The sequence below is a fragment of the Taeniopygia guttata genome, chromosome 1 (genome assembly GCF_048771995.1).
Source record: "Taeniopygia guttata chromosome 1, bTaeGut7.mat, whole genome shotgun sequence".
In the NCBI taxonomy this organism is placed as follows: domain Eukaryota; kingdom Metazoa; phylum Chordata; class Aves; order Passeriformes; family Estrildidae; genus Taeniopygia; species Taeniopygia guttata.
Genome location: NC_133024.1, coordinates 30,273,586 through 30,299,146, shown reverse-complemented (window position 1 = coordinate 30,299,146; position 25,561 = coordinate 30,273,586). Strand labels below are relative to the sequence as shown.

The following is a 25,561-nucleotide window of genomic DNA, read 5'->3' as shown; positions in this document are numbered from 1 at the left end:
ATTCTCCTTTAACTCAGGATATTGCTTTATTTCATCTGGTGTAGGAGGTTCTAGTTTTGAGACTGAAAGGCAGAGTAATGTTCTCCTCATAGCAATTGTGCATAGGTTTCCATGTTTAACTTCTTCCCAGCATAGACCTCTCTCTGCAAAGCACCCTGGTCTCAGCATCCTCCAGTTTGTATCTGTTATCTTCCTGATGGGAGCTCTCCCTCAGCCTCTGAGAGATGAGTCTTCCAATGTCCAGTTCCCTGGGTGTTAAAGGTGCTTATAGGTTATTAATAAATATGTGTTCCTTCCACCAAAGCTGAGGTTTGTGTAAGCTCTTTTGCTGGCTTGTCCTTTCCTGATTCATGTTGCTTCCACAGATTCCAGAGGTACATTCCCCATCACTCTGACTGTCACTGAGAAGCTTGGCCCCAACGCCAGACTGCTGCTCTACACGGTGCATCCTGATGGAGAGATAGTGGCTGACAGCTCCCCCATACACGGTGATATATGCTTCAAAAACAAGGTGGAAAACTTTGCTTTCTTATTAAGGAGTATTGTCAGGGTTTGCTGAAAAATGGTGAGGAAATGATCTCATCAAGAGCCTTGCACTGGGGATGGCATTTAGGAACGGAAAAGGTGCAGGAATGTCTGGGATCATGAGAAGCCGTCCCTGGAATTGGCACGTATGGTTCAGGCTCAGGCAAAACTCTCCCCACGGTGGAGAGAGAAGGGCGCCTAGGGGGTTATGTGGATTTTTACAAACTGATCCAGAAGGGCCATCTAGCGGACAGCTTTGTCCTACGGAGAATTAAGGGGATTTAGGGGTTGAAGGGGAGATTTAGATCCTATTCACCTAATTTCCATGGGGTTGTCTTGGATTCACTGATTTCCAGGTCCAGCTCAAGTTCTCTGAGAAGCAGGGTCGCCCAGGCTCTAAAGTTGGACTCCACCTGGAAGCTGCTGCCAACTCCCACTGTGGCCTGCGAGCAATTCAGAGCGTCCTTCTTCACTCTGGGCAAGAATTATCCGCTGAGAGTGTAAGTCCCATCTCCAGTCCCGTGTTCTTTTGAGCTAGGAACAACCCAGTTCCCACCTGTGATGTCTCTGCTGCTAACTGCATTTTTATTTTTCCTTTGGAAACAGACCTCTGTGAGTAAAGGAAGGTCTAAGGCAATTGTATGTTTCAAAGACAGAGATTGGTAGCACGGCGCTGCTTTTGGGAATCATGGCAGTGTAACACGTATCCCAAAAATATGCTTATGTAAATCCTTGACAGCACATTTCCTCACTGGGGAGTGATTATGTCAAAATTGCATTTTTACAGCTCAGATAGGCCTTGGGCCCAGAACAAAAGCTGTAAATGACAGATAGTGTCTTGTAACACTTATCTGCTCTTTGCTTAACTCAAGAGTATATCTCCATGCTTTCTGCTCAAGTTCACTCCACAAAACCATTGTGACTTAGAAGGAGGAGGGTACAGCTCAGTCCAAATTGCTTATTCATCTCTAGGTAGGAACCACTAGTTAAACTCACCAAAGTCTACAGGATTGCTCAGGGACCACCTGAGTATGCTTTGAGTGTCTGTGATTTTGCACCTGTCTGAGACCTTCCTTGTGCTTAAACTACTCACTCTCACCTCCAGGTGTACTACCAGCTTAGTAGGGGTGATTTATATGGCTATTACTACAATGGGCTCAACCTGGAAGATGGCAGGCCACAGCCGTGTACCCCATCCAAAACTATCTTTTCTGATGGCTTGTACTTTGAACCGGTGAATGTCAGTCGTGATGGAGATGTCTACAGGATTTTCAGGGTATGTGTGGGAGGCTCTTTAAGTGGGAATGATTCCAGAAGAATTCATCAACATAAGCATTGAACTTTCTCATGTGGTGGTTCTTACTGCTGAGAAAAGGCAGCTGATGCCTGAAACTGCCTAAAGCCTCTGATCACCCTATTTATGCATTTTTTTCTTCATCCCTTACTCAGGAGCTCTGAAAATCCCTGGCTAACTGCCCATGGTTCAGTAGACATTTCCTAAGCAGGACCATGGCCTTGGCTCATGACTCCAGGCATTTCTTGTAAAGATCTATGTTTGTGATACAGACCACTTGGTTCCTATACACTGAACACCACTGGCCCTGTACCCTAAGACATAAGGCCAACATCAGACTCATCACTGCTGCTCTTTGCAGAACACGAGGTGTCACTGCTCTATAAAAAATACACAGAGGCTGGTGAGGTAGAGCTGAAATGTTCAAGGCTGAAAAAGCGGGATGAATTGAGATGAGAGAGGGGAGAAATGAGGAATGATGATTAGTGATATGCACTGGCAGCTAGCGAATGCCCTGAGTGATTTGATAATTCTTTCCCATTTAGGATATGGGTCTGAAAGTGTTCACCAACTCTGTGCTACGGAAACCAGTTCTGTGCAATGAAGAGAGATCAGATACGGAAAATTTACCTCTTCACTATTATGGTGCCAATCTCAAGGCCACAGGTAAAAGAAGGTTCATTCTGTACCTCCAGTCTCAGTCTACCTGGTCTTTTAAACTGTTACCTGTATAAAATAACAGCCAGTGTAGTGGGGGGTTTTGGGAAATATGCCTGTGTGTCCCAGTTTGCATCCTATAATCTCCTTCTGGCAGTCCTTGCAGTAGAATCAATTTTGTTTCAGGTGTAGGGGCATGTAAAAAAAAAAAACAAAACAGGGAACACTGTGATGCTGCTTCTTTTATAAATTGATATTGGCTTTTTAGGGGTTTTTGGGTCAGAATCTTTCATCAAATCATAATTTAGTTAAATATTTAAAAGTCAGGAGTTCACACAGCATGTGGCACATTTAGCACATAGTCTCCAAGGCCTTTATAGATCAGCAAAAGTTATGATTCTCTTTCCATCAAGTCAGATTTCTCAGCAAAAGAGCAAAAGTAGAAGTCATAATTTGCCACAAAGTAAAGTATTATTCAACATTAGGAAAAGGTTCTTCCTCATGAGAATTGTTGTACACTATAAGGGGATCTCCAGGAGGTTTTGGAATCTCCATCACTGCTGGGTTTCAAAACTGAGCTGCACAAGGAGCAACCTGATCTGACTTGGAAGTTAGTCCTACTTCAAGAAGTTGGAGAGAATTACAGGGGCTGCTCTCAACCTAGATTTTTTTCAATGATTCTGTGATTCTATGTCATTGTAAAGCATTTATAAGCCTTGATGATGATACTGGCTGCTGGTGCCCATTTGCAAATCAAAGAGAGCAAGTTGTAGAGAATAGAGAACACACTTTTTAAACTGAATGACAAGAACTTTCAGTATGAAATGAAGTGGAATGTCTTGTAAAATAGCTAATATTTCCAGTATTTTCCCATGGGAAAAGAGAATAGATAAGAAATTGTTTCTTTGAATATCCCCATATCTCTTGGAATGTTATATGGGGGGATGGGAAATCCAAGAATGCTCAGACAGGATACTTAGTGTTCGTTTGTGGTGTGAAACGTGTCTGACATGATGTCTCTAATACTATCCTATAATTATATCCTCACTTCTAGATGAGTCAAGGATTGTTGGTGGAAGTGCTGGTTTCAGCAGTGTTCGGAAATACTTCCCAGAGACCTGGATTTGGGAACTGGTTAATACAGAGTAAGTATGTTTATCTTCACTTCTTTCTTCCTTTTTGAGTTGATTCATTTAGCTGAAATGGACTCTGGGAAGGAACCGTGGAACATATGTTTGCTTTGTAGATGCTTTTCTCATCTTGATCAATGACAATTGCAGACAAATATTCTGTGCTCTGTCTTTCTAGTGGGGAGAAATAAATAGAGGCTAAGAGTGAATTAAACATATTTTTAAAGGAGAGAGAAGGAGCTTGTTATTTTTCATCCAATTTTTAATTCAGCAGCAAAAAACTCAGTTTATTTTATTTTCTTTCAGGCTATCACAGCATCCTCAATGATAATATTTCCATCTTAACTATGCTTTCAGATGCTGTTCCAGAACATTAATCTAAATTTATTGATTCTAATCTGTGTAGTTGGGCATTCTGGTTTTTCAGCAATTGGTATTTCTAAATTTAAAAAGTTGAGTATTTGAGTGCTTTAACATGTAGTTAACCAGCACCTTTATCTTTACGTCAAGCATTATGACAGTTTTTTTAAATATATGGAAAAGTATCTTGTAGAAAGTGAGATGAAAACAGAAGTTCTAACTCAAGCAGAAAACCTATTCTATAATTTATCTTGAAAAATTCCTAAGATCATTTCTCATTCTGTGTTTCTTATTCTCTTAAGTTCCAGAGGAGAGGTTGATGTCTCTTACACCATTCCTGACAGCATCACAGAATGGAAAGCCAGCGCTTTCTGTGTGCAGGATGATGCTGGGTTTGGCATATCCTCACCTGTTTCCCTGACAGCATTCCAACCATTCTTTGTGGACCTCACCCTGCCATACTCTGTCACTCGAGGGGAAAGAATTAATTTCATAGCTAATGTCTTCAACTACCTCAATGAGTGTGTCCAGGTATATCAAGTCAGAGGGTATGGGTACTGTGCTGTGCAAAACACAATAAATACTAATGCAGCAGCCTTCTTTGCTCTGCAGCCTGATTTTAAGGTCATTCTCTTTCATTTGTAATCTTGCTCCTTCTTTCTTTGTCTCAGATCAGTACCATACTGGCAGAGTCAAGTGACTATGAGGCAGAGATACTTTCATCAGGGGGTAACACAGCAACGGTGTGTGCCAATGAAAGAAAAACATATATTTGGGCTGTTAGCCCCCAAAAACTTGGTAAGCTTGTCTTTCTATTGCCTTGATATATCCCTGTTTGATCTTCCTACTCCCACCCTTTAGGGCAGCATCAATAATCCACAAGCAGGCATTTCTGGACAGCTCCATTAATTGCTAATAAAATTGCCAATAATTTTGAACTGGATTCTCAATGGGCAATAAGGACACTACTCCTTCCCATTTTTGTAGCTGTGTTAATCCACACTGCCTTCAAGTCCACATTGTCTTTTTTTTAAAAGCAGTTGCTAATTATTGAATGTGTAAGTGCTCCAAAAGTTGAAATATTAACAAAGGCAGAAGAGCTATAATTAAACTATTGCAACACTGCCTTAGGCCAGAGAAAACTCAATACAAGGCTAAGAAGAGGTGGAAATTGGTAATGAATATCTGTTTTTTGGCCAGGATGACCCCTCTTTCATTCCTCATACCATGGCCCCAGGCAAACACTCCTTTCCACTTACGAACAGATAAGGAATTTTGATGAAATTTGGTTTTACTGAGCTGTCTTTAAAGAAAAGACATTTCTCAGCAGTTCATCAGCCTAGAAGAGGCAGTCAAAACCAGGGGTAGTTGTAGGCATTGAAGATAACTTCATTTTCTTCGCTGGTGGGTGTCTTTCCAGGTGAGGTGAAATTTGAGATTACTGCTGGGGCCAAACTGAACACCAGAGGTATTGGAAACAGCACATCTCCAGAAGAGGAGACCATTTACAGGGACACCTTATTTCAAACCCTACTTGTTGAGGTACGGTTGGAAATCTGCAGGTGCTTTCTGCCTGGTGGAAACTGGAATTCCTGTGGCTGAGGGTTAGAAGATATAGGGAGGGAGGGAGGGAGGGAGGGAGTGCAGTACAGTGAGGAGGGAGTACTCCTGTGTACAGGAGGCTTCTCCATATCAAAATAAGAGTGGAATTGTGGTGGTTACAGTATCCACTGTCTTTCTCCCCCTGTCTCCTTCTTGGGACCACCAGCACATATCCTGGCAGGCCATGGTGCCAGAAGATTCCATACCTTACTTTTAAACACCTTTAGCACATGACTTGAATAATAGGAAAGAGGGTTGAGGGAAGATTTAAAAAGAAACAGGTTTATCTTGAGCATCATAAAGCAACAGCTACATAGGAATAATTGGACAGAGTCCCTCTCAGAGGCTAGAAATACCTATTTTTTAACTCCTTTTTTAGTAAGAAGGTGCTCTGGAAAGGATCTTGGGCAAGAGAGGGAGCCATGGACAAAGGGATATTCTAGTGGAGCTAGGGTAGGACAGAGTACAAGAGGTGCATTCTCTGGATAGCCATAATCACAAACTGTCTTATACTGCTAAATGTCATGGTTTCATAGTGATGTTCTGCACTTTTCTTTCTCTTCCTGACCACTTCACTGCAATCAAACAGCCTGAAGGTATTAAAAAGGAGTTGACTCAGAGCTCCCTCGTCTGTGCAAAAGGTAAGGCAAGTTCGTTCATTCATTCATTCATTCATTCATTCATTCATTCATTCATTCATTCATTCATTCCAGGAAGTTAAGTGGAACTGCTTCACTGTCTTGTAGATCTTGTCCTTCAAAGCCAGAGACCCTTCCAGGGGAGGAAGGAGATATTCAGGGTGTCCTAGGGTGACTAGGACAAAAGATCAGGGTGCTAGGCTGAAATTCAGGATTTTTATATTCCTTTGGCTCATTGGGCAATGAGCCCAAGTGGCATTTTCCAGACTGAAGACTATAACAGTCAAGATTTCTGTAAAAAACCCCATAATTCTAACAATTCTTCTTTTCACATTTTCTCATCAGGCAAAACGATATCTGAACAAGTGTCTCTCAGCTTGCCAAGGAACCTCGTGCAGGGATCAGCCAGAGCTTATTTTTCTGTCATTGGTAAGTTTAGTGCTTAGACTAAATACAAAATGGTGTATCTCTTGGGCTGCACCAAGTGCCATCATGTATTCACACACAAACCTTATGTAAAGTTGAAGAAATAATTATTCCTTAATTGAAGAAATAATTATTCCTATAATAAGTTTTCTACTTGCAAAATGGCAGTGGGAGGCAAAATTTGCTCAAAATTCTCTCATATCAAGAGAGGAGAAAATGGTCCAATAATTTCCATTTATATTGCATTTCAGATTATACTGCATTAGCATATCCATTTCAGTGTAGTAAAACAGCTGATTCAGGTGAAAAGTAGCATAAGGCAGACTTCTTTGAAAAAAATCTTAATTTCTTGGAAAGAAATCTTCAGAACTTCGCTGACTACATAATTTCAAATTTATCACTTTGCATAATGAAAAACATTTGTAAGTCAATAAGTTCCCATAGAATAAAAGTTGCAGGTCCCAATTGACTCTACTAATCTGAAAGTCATTATTAAGACTTGAGGGTTCTCTTCAGCGAAAATTTTTTGAGGCTCTGAGCACAGATTGTTTTCTAAACACAGTTGGTTTGGGTGCCCATGTCTGTGTGAGGTGTGCTGATGCTGTGCAATTACAGCCTCTGCAGCCCATCAGCATCATACCCCAAACAACATTTTCACATGTATGTGCAAAAACAGGAAGCAGGTTGTAAAGGGCAGGGAAATCTAACTCTTCCAAGGATTCATAGCTGTTCCTCAGAAGCCCTGCCAGACAGTATTGGTGCTTATTTTTTTCTCTCAAATTCTGTGTTTCTCCCAGGTGTCCATCATCCAGATAAGAAATGAAAAATGGTGACAGTTCAGCACTTTTCTTCTATGATTTGTCTTTGGTTACTATGATTACTCTGTATTAGTCATTGCCCTTGGGTTCATAATAAGAAAGTATAGAGCAATGTATAACGCTATGTAATAAAAACATGTCTGAACTGGGCTGATTTCTTACATTTTTCACTCTTCAGGAGATATTTTGGGCACAGCCCTGCGTAACATGGATAACCTCCTCCATATGCCTTATGGCTGCGGAGAACAGAACATGGCCTTGTTCACACCCAACATCTATGCCCTGGATTATCTGAATAAGACTGGGCAGCTGACTGAAGAGATTAGAGTCAGGGGTACTGGTTATTTATCCAGAGGTAAGAGGTTTTCAGATTCTTCCATTTTCTTCCCCAGGGAAATGGTCACCGGACCAAGCCTGACAGAGTTTAGGAAGCATTTGGACAATGCTATCAGGCAGATGGTGTGATTTTTGGGGTTCTTTGTGTGGTTAAGCGGTGAACTTGGTGGCCATTGTTGGTCCCTTCCAATTCAGAATAAACTGTGATCCTGTGATCTAGTATTGTGATTGTTTGCCTTGAACTCTTCCACTCTACTTGGTGAGCACTGACCTCTGAATTCCAGTACCACAGTAATTACACAGGAGCAGGCAATGGGAACACCCCCAAAAGCAGCATGTCCAGGAGCAAAAGCAGCTGGAATTCATAGTGTTTGGCATTATTCACCAGACATACATTACCTGATACTAAATCCAAAAGTCTTACTGCTTCAGTTGAACCAAATAGCAGAACAAATCCTTTTCTGGGATTAGAAAATGTGTCTTCTTCATTGTGTTTTCAGGCTACCAGAAACAGCTATCATACAAACACCGGGATGGATCCTACAGCTCCTTTGGGTCACGAGATGGGGAAGGGAGTGTATGGTAAGTGATGACACTTTCCATTTCCCTAGCACAGGATCTTTAGGCTTTGGAAAACAATTCAAGTATGCAGTAATTCTTATTTTTAATAGACTAAATGAATATAGTTTAATTAATTTGAATCTCCTAGTAAAGGAGAAATTAATAACCGAAAGGTGGGCAACAAAAGGACAGTATGATGGTTGGGAGCTTGAGTACATAATGTTCAACAGGAAACTGAAGGATCTGGGTTTGTTTAGGCCTGTAGAAGAAGAAGAAACTAATGGGAGACCTGGATAAAAGTTTCTGCTGCCTAGATGGGGACATTTCCTAGATGTGGAAATTTGTATTTGGGAAATTCTCTGGTATTTCTCTTTATACAGAGAAATACAGAGTGTTTCTCTATATTTTCCACTGTAGAGTGGAAAATGCAGAGAAACACTGTATTTCTGTGGAAATACAGAGTCAGACTCTTGTTAGAGCTGCACAGAGTAAAGGCGGGAGTTTGTCCTTACTCAAGTTGCTACAGAGACAGCTCTGAGTGAGTAGAAAGAGTAAAAATCTTCCCCAGAAGAAGTCTGTAACACTGAGACAAATACCCAGAGAGGATGTGGATATCTCTATCCCTAGTGATTTTCACATAACTGGACAAAAGACTGAACAGCCTGACACAGCTCTGAAGTTGGCCTTAGTTTAAACAGGTCCTTGAACAGGAGACTTCCAAAGGTCCCTTCCAACCTAGTTTGCTTCATAATTCAATTAACTAAGACTAGAAATTGCTAACATCAGTCCCCAAGCTGTGTGTATACTTCACCACTGCTCTAAAAGAAAGGTTTCAGCACAGCAATGGAGACATTGGAGGTCAATTTTTGGTATCAGGATTTTATGTATATTATTAATTTAAAACTTAGAAAACACTTTCTTATTTTACCTCAAACATGAAGTTATTTTTATGTCATTTTCTATGCACATCCTATGCACTGGTAAATGTCCTTGGTCTTGTTCACACCATACCTGTCTTCTGTTTCTGGATCATCTGCAGGCTCACTGCCTTTGTGTACAAGTCACTGGAGCAAGCCAAACGCTACATCTACATTGATGACAACGTCCAGTCTCAAACTTTGATCTGGCTGGCAAGCAAGCAGAAGTCAGATGGCTGCTTTGAAAATGTTGGATCACATTTCAACAATGCCTTGAAGGTAACTGAGATAAGTACAGCCCCAAACTTTCAGTCCTGCCATCTAGATTTATTTAGATATGACGTAAGCTTACTCTTCACCACACCCCTATTCTTCCTGGCAGTTGTTATCTCATGTCTCTCCTACACAAGCAGGACATGATTCTTATGTGCGCTCTTGATCATGAGGTAAAAACAAGTACAGCTTTCTAAGTCTCAGGTTTTATTTTCCACCACTGCATTTTGTGCTCAGCCACAAGTTGTTGTCTACTTTATTACACACATTTGAAAGCCAAGAAGATGCAATTACTTTGGCTTTATCCTCTGTGTACTTGATCTTTCTTGTTCATGCGCACGCAGGAAGATAGAAATTACTGCTGATCTCAAATCTTGTATATGAACTATGAATTAATTCATATGTTGTTTATTTCTAGGACATTTGTCCTAACCAGTTCTTTGCTTGTTTTTCATCAGGGTGGAGAAGAAGCTGAATACTCCCTCACAGCCTATGTTGTGGCATCATTGCTGGAGGCTGGACACTCTGCTGCAGTAGGTTTTTGGGGCTGTTAGCCCAGTCAGACATTTGTCAAACTGCTTAAGTCACAGTCCTCACATCAGCTTTCCTTTACAATGAGAAACTCAAATACTGTTTGTAGGACAGTAGTTGATTGTTGACAGTCGTTTTCAGGAGCCTGCAGTCCCCTGCAAGTATTTAATGAGTGTTACAATTCAGGTACATATCCAGTGCCTATGGATTCACTTGAAACACCCCTGAGGAATCCAGCTCTTTTAGACAATAGTAGTCTAAGTAGGTGCAAAATCCAGACTGAATTTGCCCACTCCATCCAAAGTCCACTTGGAAATTTTTTCTGAATTTGCCCAGTCCAAAGTTCAAGCTATCCAAATCTTCTACAAGTCTACAAACTCACTTTGGCACATTTAGTTCCAGTGCCCATTTCCCTATGGAAATCTTAATAATGGAAGGAAACTGTGAGCTGCTGGTTGTAGTACTAGGCATTGGGAAATGAGACCCAAGTTCTGTTCTCTGTAATATATTTCCTGCATATCCTTGTGATCTTGTTTTTATGCTGACTTTGTTCTTTATATAATGGGGAAGAAGAGAATTGTTCCAAATCTGACAAACATGTTCTAGATATGCTGATTTTTTTAACATCCCTCATTCATGGGGTATGGGCTATCATCAAGGCACACAAGGCCAACAGGATGAAAACATTGTGCAGAATCAAACAGTTCTATAGCAACATGAATTTAGTTTCCAATATCTTCATAAGCTGCTCCAAAACCCGGTGTCACGTGTTTAAGTGAAGCTGCAGAGACACGACATGGTTAGTAGCATGCTGGTGATGTATGAGATAGAGAAGAGTTCACAGAGATAGCCAATAAGGCTGAAAGGTCTGAAGAGTTACCTTGGTAGCTATAGCTAGCAAATGAGCAGTATCCATTTGAGAGCTGCTTAATCATGAGGTCTCAATGCACTTTACATAGTTCTGAAAAACTAGTCCACATTTGCTAAAGCAACCAAGGGACAAAGGTTTCACTTGAGTAGGCTGATCTCATGAGTCAAGAAAAGAAACAGTGCTCTCTTATTTTGGCCATGCTGCTTCTAAAATGCAGAAAGGGGGCAGCATGACTGGAATGGCATTTTTTTACAGGGTACACTTTGGAGGCACTTAAACATGCCATGGATCATGGATATTTCTAGCATGAAGAGTCAGAAATTGCAGCTTAAGCATGATGGAAGTGTGTAGAAAGTGTTATGTGGAGACACAAATCCAGGTACCTGACACCCCACTGTGTTTTGCATTACCAGCATCCTGTCGTTCGGAGTGGCATGAACTGTTTGGAGACTGCATTTAACAGTGGGGTCCGCAACCTGTATAACCAGGCCCTCCTTGCCTATGTCTATGGCTTAGCTGGCAGAGAGGAAAGACGCCAGTTCTTCCTTCAGCAGCTGGATGGAGCAGCTGTCAGGGCTGGTAAGTGCAGCATGGCCATGGCAGAGGCAGTGCAGCTGATGGAACAGCCTGTTGGATCATGTCAGCTGTTCTGATGCACAGTTTTGTCAGGAATGCTCTCCCTTCCCTTGCCTTTCATGCCTGCTATGCCACTGAGTTTGTTTTTTCCATGCTTTTTACACCCTATTCTCTATTTCCAGGTGGATCTGTTCACTGGCAGAGAGAAAACAAGCCACCAGGAGAACGTTTCTCTGACTTCTATTCCCGTGCCCCTTCTGCTGAGATTGAAATAACCAGCTATGTGCTCCTGGCGCTGCTCAACAGAATGAAGCTCACTCCAGAAGACTTATCTTATATTTCCCGCATTGTGTACTGGCTTATCAAACAACAGAACCCATATGGTGGCTTTTCTTCCAGCCAGGTAACAACTGGGTGTGATAAAAAGAAAGTGTCTTGCAGACAGTACAGTCTGCAAGCTGAATCTTGAAAAATGACAAATCCTTCTGACTGCATATGGATTTGAGTAATGCTGGATAACTGGTGCTTTCATGGGTTGCCTTGTCAAAGGTGCACCATGATCTGCATAGCTTTACACATAATTTCGTTTTAAGCAATGAGAATTTACCTGAATTCCAAGTTAGCCACGGGCAGCACTCACTGCTCACACAACATTATCCCAGATCTTCTGCAATAATTAAAACCTGTTGCTCTAGAATCACGGAATCCAGAATGGGTCAGGCTGGAAAGGATCACAGGGGGTCATTTGGTCCAACCTCCCTGCTCAAGCAGGGTCATCCCAGAGCAGATGGCACAGGATTGTGTCCAGATAGCTCTTGAACATCTCCAGTGAGAGAGACTCCACAACCTCTCTGGGCAGCCTGTCCCAGTGCTCAGTCAACTGCACAGTGAAGAATTTCTTCCTCGTGTTCAGATGGAATTTCCTGTCCATCAGTTTCTGCCCATTGCCTCTTCTTCTATCACTTAGGACCACAAAGACGAGCCTGGATCCATACTCTGGATACCCTCCCTTCAGATATTTGTGAGATCCCTTCTCAGTTGTCTCTTCTCAAGGCTGAACAGGCCCAGTTCTGTCAGCCTTTCCTTGTAGGAGATGATCCAGTCCCTTAATCATTCTTGTCATGGTACTCCTCTGGACCCACTCCAGGAGCTCAGTACAGTCTCTGCTGTACTGAGAAGCTCAGACTGGACACAGCACTCTAGATACACCTCCCTAGGGCTCAGTAGAGGGGCAGGATCAGCTCCCTCCACCTGCTGCCAAAGCCCTTCTTAATGCACCACAGATGAACTTACTAGTCACCAGAGCACACTGATGGCTCAGGGACAGCTTTCTATCCACCAGGCAAGTTCTACAAGAGCTTGTGTCATGCCTCTTTGGCTCTTTGCAAAGCCCCCCTGCATTCATGAGTACTGACAAGGCATCAGGGAAACAGGAGCTACGCTAACCTCACACACCATTTTCCACCTGAGTATCTAATTGGGGATCACGTTATTCTTTTCAGGACACTGTGGTTGCTCTCCAAGCTTTAGCCCAGTACGGATATCTCACCTTCTCCAAACAAAATGTTAATACGGTCCAAGTCCACTTTATGAAGACCCCCAGTAAGATTTTCCAGGTGAACGACAAGAACCGCTTCTTACTGCAGCAGGCGTCCCTACCCACTATTCCAGGGAATTACAGAGTGGAGGTGAATGGCACTGGCTGTGTCTATCTGCAGGTAAGCAAGCTGAGAACTCAGCACCACCCTCTGGGAACTAAGCAAGGGGGCTCTCCATGCTTTATTCCTCTCCATATGTCATATCTCCTTTACATCTGTGACCATCCCACACCTTTTATCTCTTTCAGACTACCCTGAGATACAACATCCATTTGCCAAAAAAAGCTGCAGGATTCTCTCTGTCTGTAAAGACAGCAAATGTGTCTTGCACAGGCAACTATCCACCAAAGTTTGATCTTGTCCTCTCTGCCAGGTAACTTCCTTTTACTGACCTACCCTCTTGCATTCACAGTTTGGTAAAGCATCCAAGAAAGGATATAAGTAGAGGCAGTTAACTGCTGCTCTGCAGTGTAGGAAGTAAAATGGGATTACTGGAAGCTAAAAATGGCATTCACTGGTCTCCTTTCTATTTGCAAACCAGACTACCAGAACTTTTCTCGTTTTAGTTACACAGGAAACCGCAACGTCTCCAACATGGCTATTATTGATGTGAAAATGCTCTCAGGATTTGTTCCTGAAGAATCTTCCCTGAAAAAGGTAAAAATTGGGACCAATGTGAAGGATAAAGCTTAAGAACATAGGAAGTTGATAAATAGAGTCTCTGATTAGCATGTTTGAGCCCATGGGAATACCGCAAAATCCCTGGGCATAGCAATCTCTCTCATACTCTGGGCTTCAGATTTGTAGCTGTTTATGTGTTGAAGACAAATCTGTTAGGAGTTGCCAAATCCAGTAGCCCAGGACAGCTAAGACTTCATATCCCCAGGTCCGGCCAACAGCAAAGGTCAGGGTATATTCCCAATAAGCAGACATACACACTACACATATATAGCTATGTATACATAATAGATGTGTCACACAGGTCAGTGGAGAGGAAAGACAGCACTTCCACAAACACAGATAGCACAAATGGCCTTATTCTGTTCCCTTTTTCTGCCTGATCAGATTAAAATCTCATTTGCAGAAAAGAGAAATAAATCAATACATAAATATACACAAGCACATATATACATGCAAATACACAATGTGGCTTCTCATGGTAGCTGGCCTTAGGCACTCAGTCTGCCCAGCAGCTTCCCCTGGACCCTTGTTCTGTTGAGTTGCTGGCACCTGGACATGTGCGTCCTTCAAGGCCTGAGCCCCACTTCAGTGCCTGAAGCTGAGGTCCCCATCACCCAGATGTATGCATAAGTGGCTTCTATATAGGACCTCTATAAGCATTCTTAAATATGCAGCAGATGAGCTGGGGTTCCCTGGTTTCACAGTGATGTCAGACAGTCTCACACACACAGAGACATGCAAATAAGTCTCCACTTGCTGCTCCAGACCAATGTCCACCTCCAGGACTGTATGGTTTCTCCAGAAATAGTCTCGGACATTCTGGTCCCTTTGGTAGCTGTCTTGGACCCTCTGGTGTCTCCAACATTTGGGTCAGGTTTATGCCTGACTCAGCAGCTGGCTGCTGTTCCAGTTCATCACCAGTGAGCACATGCTGACACACATACCCCCATCACTACAAGGCTGCAGTCTGGTGTCTCAGGATGCTGGCACTCCAGGCACACTGTCCCTGTGATCTCTGATCCTCTCTTCAGTGACTTGCACTCCCTGCACACACATACATATGGAGTATAGAGAGCCTTTCACCCTGGAAAATTGCCAGGAACAGAGATTAATAAGAAGGCAGGAGAGGCTGTGGTGACCAGGTGCAGGGCAGACAAGTGTGCTGACCACCAACCTATTCATGTACAACTGGCCTCATTTATCTCATTTTCCACCCTTTTCCCTTCCAATTAGATTTTATCCCTCTCTTTGTTACTTCTGGTTCTTCCCCTGAACAACCCATAAAAACTCCTTCTTGAGTCCCAGCGTCCCATACTCAGCCCCATAGTCTGTAGGCAGCATCCCCTTCATTCTGCAAGGTGATGCAGGGATATTCTGCTGCTGACTCACCTGGTGGCTCTCACACTCTGACAATGGGCTGGTCACTGCCCTGTGGCAGCACCAAGGGAGAGAGGGTCAGAGTGCTCCAGTGGCTCTGCTCAGGTTATGGGTTTCCCTGTGCTCCTTAATGTCTGTGTGCATGAGTCTGTAGTCACACAGCCTGACAGAATCTATGTGAGAAACACTTCTACCATAGTTAAATTGCTTTAATCAGCATTGTGCATTATTAGCTATTTGACAAGGGTTATTTCTTCCTCTACAGTACAGTTTAACGAACAACCAAAAAAAGGAGGTCATTGATCCTCCCCCTTTACTATCCAGAAATTTGGTTATCATGATGACAATTCTAGGGACAACACTGATAAGCACCTCGTTGAGGTTCCTAATACAATTTAGGTTCACAATAGATGAGTTACCGTCAAGTCATGAGCTGTAATTTTCAAGCAGGTATAAAGAAGAATTAAATTCTTGGTAGAGTCTGCTCATACCTTTGTATATTTATAATCATTCAGTATTCAGGCCTGATTTTTTTTGGCTAGAACTGTATTGAATTAATACATTTTCTTTGGAAGATTTTTTTTCTGTTTGGCATTCCATTTGGCATCCTACTCCTCTTCATATACACTTAGGGGAAAATGGCTAGTTTTTAAAATTTGGAATATTTTAGGTTTGTATGTTTTGATATTAAAATATTTTTGTTCACATTATTTTCTAAAAGTTTTTAAACTTTTTTTTTAAAACATACAATGGACTAGCAAGCAAGTCAGCTTGAGCTGCAGAAATTAATTGTAAATTCTCTTTGAAATGAGAGATTTCTTAGGTTGATGATGCAAGTCACAAGCACCAAAACTGGCTGGTGGAACTGTTTACCACTGTGACTGGTCTGCACGCATCAGGTTATAAAAATACTCAACCTGCATTTCTTTTTTTGGAGACTAGATGGCGGGGCGGAATAAAAGGAGCACAGCAGCCGCTTTAAATGCGTTTTGCTGTGGAATCTGTAAGTCTCCTTGGCAAGTCTCCCGTGCTAACATTGCTGTCTTTTGCCTTATTTAAAGCTTCGGTACGAGAATTCTGTTGTGGATCGTGTAGACATTAAGAACAACCACATACTCTTCTACCTTCAGAAGGTAAGTTTGGGAGGTTTCCTTTCAGTTTAAAGAAACTGGAAGTTTAAAACAGGCTCCCAGATAAAAGAAAAATCTTATTAATAGCACATTAACGATACCCATGCCTTAAAGATGTAAAGGTATTTCATTCAATCCAGCATCACAGGGGATAATGGAGATACTGAGATCAAAGTAATTAAAGGGAGAAAAATAGGGAGAGGATTCTTAGGGGTACTGAAGGTGATTTTAACTGGGAAAAGGCAAGGAAAGAAGCTAACAGCAATTTTCGATTACAGGATGAATGCTGATATGCTGAAAACCACACTAGCTGTGAATTAGGTTGGGGTAATTGGCAATGGAAATAGGAGGAGGTGAAAAGAAAAGAGCACACAATTTTAGCAACAAAACATATTTATTGACAGCTTTTAAACAATTGTCTGATTTAACATCAAGTTTACAAGCTGGAGGGAGCTGTAGAATAGCACATTGTCACACAGTCTGACTCAGAAATGAATCTGTTCAATCTTAACCTCAGGGATCGTTATGAAAAGTTCTGATGCATCTTCCTGTCTTGCCATTTCCAGGTGTCCCAGAAGGAAATCAGCTTCTCCTTCAGTGTGGAGCAAAGCCTGCCTGTCTCAGACATCAAACCAGTGCCTGTGCATATATATGATTACTATGAAACAGGTAGGGGACCCAGCAGGCCTCGGTAAAACCACGACAAAGGAGGGACAAGGAGAGACCCACTTAGCAACTCTGCTGGTTTTGATTACTAGACTGCAAAGGTTTTGCAGAACATAAACAGTTCCTGCCCTCCTGTGATTACATGTCTTGCTTCATTTCAACATAAAACAGATAAGAAGGTGATACATGAGAGCTTCTTTCTTACAAAACACATACAAAGAAACATGTGGTTCCACTTTCTTGCCACGGTTTGGACACGATGGTTAAAATCAGTAACTCAAAGGCAGCAGTGTTCTTGACTTCCCTGAACTGCATTAGCTAATTTTTATTTAATAGTGTCATTGTAGGCTGCAGCAAAAAGATCTTCCTTGGTGGAATTTATATACTTAAGTAGGAATGATAATCTCACTTAACAAAAGAGGAGTTTAAGTAACTAGAACTACAAAAATAAGTGCCTGACCACCTTTCTTAAAATGAATCCTAGCAGATTAGCAGCAGCAGCAGCAGCAGTCAGAGAATTGATCCTGGAGTACATTTTCTGCCACCTGATCCACATCTTGCATGGTGACAGCAATGAAGTGTCCTGACAGACATGGTCAGACTGCACTGGTCTCTGACTGTGCAGCCCTGCAACTCGGTGCCTTGACAACTGGGAGTCTACCACAAAACTTATCAAATGTCTTCTGTTTAGCAGCATGTTAATGACAGATGCAGATAGACTGGGGTCAGAATGATTACTCACTCTCATACAAATGTCTTCTTCCTTTTTTCTTTCCAGATGAATATGCCCTTTCAGAGTACAACACTCCCTGCTCCCCATCTTCCAACTGAAATCAGATGTCTGCCAGAAGAGGTAATGATTCAGAAAGTATCAGGCAAGCAGCTGTAGAACAAGAAGAGGATAAGAAACTTCTTTTTTTTTTTTTCTGGGAACACAATTAAAAACATGTGAATATGTAGAATAATGAGGAATAATCAAATCCCATTTTGCTGTAGATCAGAATGACCCATTCTGGCCCACACTTCAAAAAGAACTGGGGTCAGTGTGGATTAGAAACTGCAGACAAAGTGCTTCTCCTGACAAGGGAGATACCGTGCAGTTGTTGACTCTGACCATCCATCTTGTTTTGAAACTTATGACATATTCCAGTGGGAGATTTGTGTAAAGGTGCTCATTTGAAATGTATGTTCTGGGCTATAGATTCCTCTTAAGAAATCCTAAACTCAGAGAATAATGTACTGCTGCTGCTGCTTCTGTAGATTTTACTTGTTTCAGTCTTTCCATTATCCAGAAGGAAAATACTGAAGAAATTACTTTGATCCTCACCTTTTTCAGCAATTGAACTGAATCACCTACAGATGACAGAATTCTAATCAAAGGAAGACAACTTTTGTGCAAGTTTTTCCTCTGTCTAGAAAGAAATGTTTCCTTCAGATCAGCATCTCATGTTTTACTGTCCTTTGTAATAAAACATTCTCATTGGCAATGGTATTTGTCCCAGCCTCCACTCCTTGGTCTGTCTAGAGCTGGGTGAGCACAACAGCCCAGGATATGGTAGGAGAGGAGCAGTCCAGTGCTCTGTTCTGTAGGATGCCAGGCTTGCCCAGAGATAGCTCAAAGGAAACAAATCTGCCTCACAGTGCAGGAACCTCTGTGACAGCAGGGAGTCATGACAGAGACCCCCAGGCTCAGTGTAATCTCAGAAAGATGCAAAAGAAATTTGGAAGCTGTGGGAGAACGTAAATCTTGGTTTAGGAGGACCTGGGGATGACACCAACTGCAGCCTCCTGTTCTAAGAAATGCCCAACAGAAAATAACCAGCAGAAGGGTGTTCAGCTTGAGAGTGGCTCTGGGGTCCAGCAAAAAAAGCTGAATTCAGCAACACCTGGACCTAGGAAACCTTGGGAAGCAGCTAGAGAGTTGCTCCAAAGAGATGAGGAATTTGACATAGGAACCTAAGGCTCTATGGGAATTTAGGTTCTGGCTGATGTGAGCTAAGTGCCTTAAGACCCTTGAGAACCTGGCCCCATGCCTTGATTCTCTCAGCTCTTTAAATACACCACCTGTCATATGAAAGCATCAGGCACAGAGCAGCTTTTCATGTGGTAGCTCTGTGCATGCAGGTGAGCCTGCAGGGGCACTTCAATGCATAAAACAACATTTATGATCACACATGCCACCTATATTTCTGGTTATTCTCCTTAGGTTGGACAGAAATATGGGAATGGAGTTCCCTTCTTTTTCTTATCTTTCTGTTTTTCTTTTCTTTTTTTTTTTTTTTCTTTTTAAGTTGCATATAATCTTGGTTTACTGAAACAAGAATAGTTCCTTCCCTGAAAATTCTGGTGGAATTTTTACCTTGTCAAAAAAATAATGACATTTTGAGAAAAAAAATATATTGTGAGATGAGTAGCTTTCAAGTCTTTCAATTCTGCTCAAAACATTGAGTTTCTATCCCCAGCATTTCTCTTCCCATCAGAAGCAACCCCTGGGCACAGCCCTTGACCCAAAAAGGCACACTGAAAGCAATGTTTTCATGTTTGCATGAGACCTGTGGTGACTTTTGCTACAGACAGACACATGCTGAGAAGTAAGTTATGACTCTGAAGATGTTAAGGGGCCAACTGACCCCAAACTCCCCCTTGCTCTCCCATCCCTGTCAGCAAAAAAGATTGTGTGAGCTTCAAGAGGGGTCAATCAGGCTACTTCAATCCTCCTTCCTCAGCTGTGTAAACTCAGCCTGCTGCTAAACAAAAGCCTTTGTTTAATGCCATTCCAGTGAATGGCCAACTGCAAGCCTGGTCAGATGGAAACTGATATGAAATGCAGATGCTTTCAAAACCACAGCATTTAAATTTTACTACAAATTTCCAAAACACTAGGCTGAGAAGGAGTGGATGGAACAATGCCAGCAGACCTAGCAAAATCTGCATTTTACAGCCTTCTTTTACTTCTTTAACACATTTAACTGCAGTGCAACTAGTGACCCAATTTTTTTCTCATCGAGCTTGCATCATGTGATGCTGCTGCTTCACAAATTCAGTTTGCTTAACCTCGGTGCAAGTCAGATGAAAAGATGTAACAACTGAAAGGAGCTTCAGATACTGACTTTGTAGGACCATGTGAATCAATCAGAAAATGGTAAGGGCCATATCCCATCTCCAAAAATTACAAATACATTTACACTCAGTTTTCTTTGATTGCTATAGTTAGAAAGATGCCCTAGAACTCTAAAATTACCATGAATCAATCTTCCCTTTGAATTTCAGTTGTAAAAAGGTGCAGTTTCTGCAGCACCCATCTGCCGTAACCCGTGGCAATGTGCCAGGACAGGCTCTGGAAGTTTTTCCTAGAGTTATAAGCTGCCAGGACTCTGATGCTGTTTTGTGTAACAGCAAAGCACTTGTGCTATGAGCAACTATGAGTGACACTAGGCATGGATGTGATGCTCCAGTCACTCCCTCATTTCCACACAGTACTCTCCAACAGACAGTTTTGCCCAGTGCTGTCATTTATGGGTCAATAACAATTAAAAAACCCTAGTTCTTCAAAAGAGGACAATCAGGACTTTCTCTTATTCCCTGTTTGCATGAGACCAGCTTGTTTGCCCTGAGACAACTTGGAAACCTCAGCTGTTTAGGAAGATAATAAAAGTTAAAAAAGACTGACAAATCTTCATCAAGGAAACATCCTCCAGCTTATACTGTACAGTGCTCAGCATTCCAATATATAGCTGCAGAATATATTTTCACTGGAGACAAAGGAAAAATAGCCTTTATGTGAGGGGAATGAATAAAAAAACTTTTCAGGCGTAAGGTCAGGGGTTGAAGGCACAAACAGGCTCTCCCTGGGGGGTGTCCTTAAAGTAGTGCAATTAATATATCAGGTAACACAAGAGTATTGTTTTGCTGCCAAGTAGATAATAATAACAGATAAAGGGAGAGAAAGCTGCAGGCTCTGAATAGCATTGGCACGCCTTCCATAATATGGCTTGAACAAGTTCAATTTCTGGGATGTCGCAGTGGAAAGAAAAATTCGTTGTAACAATAAAAAATGGATTTAGAAGCAAGATGCTAGTCAATGTCAAAAAGATCAAAGTACTCAAAAAGAGACTGACCCTCCAACATTTAGTGTTATCAGCCCATTGTGAGAGACTCCTAACCCCAAGCTCTCTTTCCCATTCAAATCCTAGCAGCATCACACCTACACTACAGACAGGCTTTTAAGAAATGAGAAGAGGTAGTCCCTGCTCTAAAAGATGTAGGTCTTATGTCTTGCATTCTTCTCTATGAACTCTTGGTTCTGATAAAATCATTTTACAGCCTTGAAGTGAGATCTACACTTCCTTTTGCAGCGCACTTGGATTAAACATAGAGCATTTCCAAAATATGTCCAAGAAATTTCCTTTGGCCCATAAAACTGCATCCAAAGACACAAGTTAAAACACTGCTCCTCTGTACTGCTCTTCTCACAGACCAACCTGCACTTCAGACAGATGATTCAAATCTCTTATGTCAACAGTGCCTGAAACTGCAGGAAAATATTTTAGGAGTATGATTACCTCAGTAAAACTCTTGTAGGATCTGTAGGGTGATGGCTGCATTCCTAAGGGAAAGCAGAATTGCATGACCCTTCCTGAGCCAATCCAGAGAAGAAGGGCAACCAGCCAGGGAAGCCTGTTCCCCTCTAAACTGATGGAGAGAAGGAGAAGAAAATAAGAGGGACTAATGGAGTCTCAAACACTTATAAATCTGTCATTACAATGTATTTATGAGTCATTTCTGCAGAATGAAAATAAAAAACAGGCCTTCCATAAAGCAGAGAAAAACCATTGCAGTATGAAAGCCACAGAGAGCTACTTCTTTCTACATACGCCTGTTATGAGTTCTCACCTGAAGTGAAAGCAAATGCTCAGACCTTCAGAGTGCAGAAGCTGCAACTACGAAGAGGGGATAGTTGTGCACAGCTGTGAAATGAAACAAAGAGTTAGGAGTTTGATCAGAGGTGGAAAGGTCAGAGAATGATCTGGGCTTCTCTCAGCATGCTAGAGATGGCTGGTCTCAGGCACCTTTCCAGTAGCCAGAAAAGCCAATACATGACAACATCATGTGCAGCTTGAATCAGCTCTTGGTACACAAGATGATTTCTCAGTACCAGTCATGAGCTGATTGCTGGCATGGGAGGTTTAGGGAGGAACACGCAGCCAGACTAGTTTCCCACGTTAGCAAGTTACATTTTATGAATTACATGTCGAATGTTCCCCATTTGATAGTAATTGTTAAGTATTTTCTTTTCCCACTGTAATCAAAACCTGATTTATATTTGCAAGTGTGAAGAATTAACTTACTAAGAACCAGAGATTTTTTTTTTTTTTAGTGGCTTGTTTAGATATTTTACTGGTGACCTCTTCACATTTAACTGAACCTTTGAAGCTGCCCAGAAAGACCATGAAGAAAGGAGGGCTGAAAGACTCTAGTTCCTGTCCATGCAAGGACAGTAAAACTGCAAAGCACTCCCAAAATAAATGCATATGCTCTTATTAGCCTGACTATAGCACTGCATAGTTTAGCCTGAAAACTGCCAGGTAATCTGTGTACAACTAGGAAAGATAATTTGTATATCCACTAGTGTCCACTCTGAGGCTTTGGCAGATACAGTGACAGTAGATTCCAGTTTCACTCACCATTCACTGGCATTTATCACCGAAACTGCACAGCAAAGACGGGCTTAATACTTCAGCTCACAGTTTTTCCTGCTCAGATCTCAGCCTCCACACATATGTGGAAAAAGGTGTCAGATTTGAAAACAGGTTGTGGATGACCCATCCACACTCAACAGAGTCACTGAAGCCTTGCAACTGGCTGACCTTCAAATACCTTCATCTTTTATATGGCTGCCTTTTCCAGGCATCATAGACCACTGAAATAAACTGCAGTCCTTCCCACCACCACATTTTGTTGAAAAAAATTCCATCACTCATCAAAATCACTGCAAGACGTGACTATTCCACTAGGGATATACATATTTTCTTTTATGACCTCACCATCCTTTCAGCTGCTAGAGGACTTTGCCAAGGCTCACACATCTTAAAACAATGAAAGAAATCTTGCACGCTTGACTAGAGACCCTATTGACCAAGCAGAACTTTATCTGTAGTTACCGTGTTTCAGCATTGTTCCCCAAACACCTGGGCCAAACCAAGCATTTCGACCTTTACCATGTCTAAACAAATTGTTACAATCTAATCTTCTTAAAGACAGTGTTGTAGGAAGCAGTCATAGCCAAAATCACAGATTGATTCAGTGCTTTTCAACTAATTTTTGTAGTTGTAATGGCCAGGTTTCTTTGCATTGATCTTCTGACTGCAGCAATTAACCTGCTGACAAGAAAGCTGGTGGTGTCTATACCACAAATATATTACAGATCTTGCAGGCACATCCAAGATGGCTTTAGACTGCATGAATCAGAAGGAGTACTAGAATTATATGAAATGTTAGCAGCCACAAATCTTTCAAAAACAGGAAAAACCATGGAGCTCCAGAGACTCTTGTAATTTTTCCTTAAGCCATTTGATGATTCCCACAAGAAAGATATACAGCTCTTTTCAGTAATAATGAGGAAAATTGAAGGTCAAAAAATCACACTGAAATACACAAAAATGATTATGACCGAGCAGCCCTATATGAAAAAATTAATTGCAGTTGAATTGTATTGCTATAGTTTTTCACAGCAAGACAGGTTTTATTTGTAAAGATAATCTTGCACTGGTAGAACATATCTAGTGCCTCAAATAAACCAAACCACAACCATAAAGGCACAGTTCTTGGTGTCTAACTATGGCTGCAGCAGGACTGTTTCAGTGGTAGAAAGATATTTGTACTTACCTGGTGGGACATTTTTAAACTAAGATAACTAAATCAAATTTAACTAAATCAAAACATTCTTCTTTTGCCAAGGCTTCCTGTCATTGCTCTCCATCTACAAACACACAGATCTCTCTCTGTGTGCTACAGCTAAGCACAAGCATTTAAGGTCTGAAGTTAATGGCTCAGGTAACACTCAAAGTTAGGCTGGCAAAAACCTTCTTTTGAGTCAAGAATGCAAGATAATCTGTCTGTATACAGACATTTCTCCAACATTGCCCAAAACCAAGAACCTCTTCCAGTACCTGAAGCTACAAGAATTATGGAGAGAGACAACTTAAAAGCCCATATAGTGACAGTACAAGGGGGGATGGATTCAAATTGGAAGAGAGCGGGTTTAGATTAGATATTAACAAGAAATTCCTTACTGTGAACTTGGTGGGGCACTGGCACAGGTTGCTCAGAGAAGCTGCAGCTGCCCCATCCCTGGCCAGGCTGGATGGGGCTCTGAGCTACCTGTCTGATGGAAGGCATCCTTGCCCACGGCAGAGGGGTTGAAACGGGGTGATCTTCAAGGCCTCTTTCAACCCAAACCATTCCATGATTCTATGAAATACAGACCTGGTGATGAAGTATCATCTCTCTAACTTCCCCACAGAGCAATCTTCACAAGCTTCTCAAGCATATGAGTTGAGTTCAAAGGAATGGATAGGATTTGAAAAGCAAAGACATGCAGTCAGCATATAGTAATGACAAAAAATCATGAAAAACAAATGTCAATGGTTTTGTAAATATTTGCCCCCAAAACAACCTTTTTGTTGTATCCAGTGGAATGTTGTTTGATTCTCCTGTGAAAGACAAGTTATTATATGTTATGGCCAAGAAATGGGATGACCTCTGCTTTCCTTTGTTTTAATAAAGTTACAGGTACCTTTTTTTCACCCAGGGGACTTGTTTGGTTGCAAATCTGTTAATTCAATAACTTCTCTATTACAGATCATTGTTTATTTCCTTAGCAGATGCACTTTCTTCACTGTGATTAGTGGAGGCTATAAACTAGTGCAGTGAATTATCTGGATATAGGATGCATTGGGAATCTTTGTCCTTCATTTGGTTACTGTGCAGAATGTACATGGGCACAGAAGACGTTGTGACTAGTGCCAGTTCTTGGAGATACAATAGTGCATTTTCTGACCCAAGCCACAATCCAGCCTATATTTGGGACAAAACACCTGCTCCTTATAACAGTAAGTTATGCACAATTACCCTTCTCTACCTCTACAAGCTTTGAATGTCACCTAATCCACAATCCACTCCACCCTCTGATTAAACATTCAAAAGTAGACTCAGAAAGCTTCTGGATTCTGATGATTATAAAATTGACTTGTTTGAAATGAATACTTTATTACATTGCAATATATTTATAACTACATGAGAAAGTCAAGAAAAGCAAGAACCTGCAATCATCTCCTTTTTCCACAATGTCAGCTCAAGTTCATGGCCTTGACAGTGAACTTCTGTTCTTGGCAGCTCCTGGTATGGGTATCCCATTGCAGAAAAATAAAGCCTGATCCTTTGGCAATCTCCTTAACTGTAGAATCTGTAGAGATCCTCTGCAACAGAAATGACAGTGAGGTGGGCTTTCAGAACAGAACCTCAGTCTGTTGTCTGTGTTCTAAGCACCCACACCATGCCACAGAGAGATCTCTGGGGAACCACCTGCTACTTCT

The 25,561-nt window shown here is 41.6% G+C and overlaps 1 protein-coding gene across 3 annotated transcripts in view; it reads left to right on the top strand.

The window, feature by feature from the left end:
• Positions 1-18,454, top strand: part of LOC100224071 (ovostatin) — a 28,871-nt gene extending 10,417 nt beyond the window's left edge. Inside the window, exons 14-36 of one of the 3 annotated variants that reach the window (XM_072926454.1) lie at positions 366-511; positions 882-1,025; positions 1,631-1,801; positions 2,365-2,485; positions 3,531-3,621; positions 4,269-4,497; positions 4,638-4,764; positions 5,387-5,508; positions 6,158-6,209; positions 6,552-6,635; positions 7,629-7,805; positions 8,287-8,368; positions 9,387-9,543; positions 9,996-10,070; positions 11,353-11,518; positions 11,698-11,918; positions 13,018-13,233; positions 13,362-13,486; positions 13,680-13,770; positions 16,233-16,304; positions 16,868-16,970; positions 17,746-17,820; positions 18,304-18,454. In XM_072926454.1, coding sequence (XP_072782555.1) covers positions 366-511; positions 882-1,025; positions 1,631-1,801; positions 2,365-2,485; positions 3,531-3,621; positions 4,269-4,497; positions 4,638-4,764; positions 5,387-5,508; positions 6,158-6,209; positions 6,552-6,635; positions 7,629-7,805; positions 8,287-8,368; positions 9,387-9,543; positions 9,996-10,070; positions 11,353-11,518; positions 11,698-11,918; positions 13,018-13,233; positions 13,362-13,486; positions 13,680-13,770; positions 16,233-16,304; positions 16,868-16,970; positions 17,746-17,798 — 2,825 coding nt within the window. In that variant the 3' untranslated portion in view covers positions 17,799-17,820; positions 18,304-18,454. Of the gene's footprint in view, positions 1-365; positions 512-881; positions 1,026-1,630; positions 1,802-2,364; positions 2,486-3,530; positions 3,622-4,268; positions 4,498-4,637; positions 4,765-5,386; positions 5,509-6,157; positions 6,210-6,551; positions 6,636-7,628; positions 7,806-8,286; positions 8,369-9,386; positions 9,544-9,995; positions 10,071-11,352; positions 11,519-11,697; positions 11,919-13,017; positions 13,234-13,361; positions 13,487-13,679; positions 13,771-16,232; positions 16,305-16,867; positions 16,971-17,745 lie in introns of all 3 variants that reach the window. The other 2 variants (XM_032747310.3, XM_041715019.2) reach the window with 2 other exon arrangements.
• Positions 18,455-25,561: the final 7,107 nt, after the last annotated feature.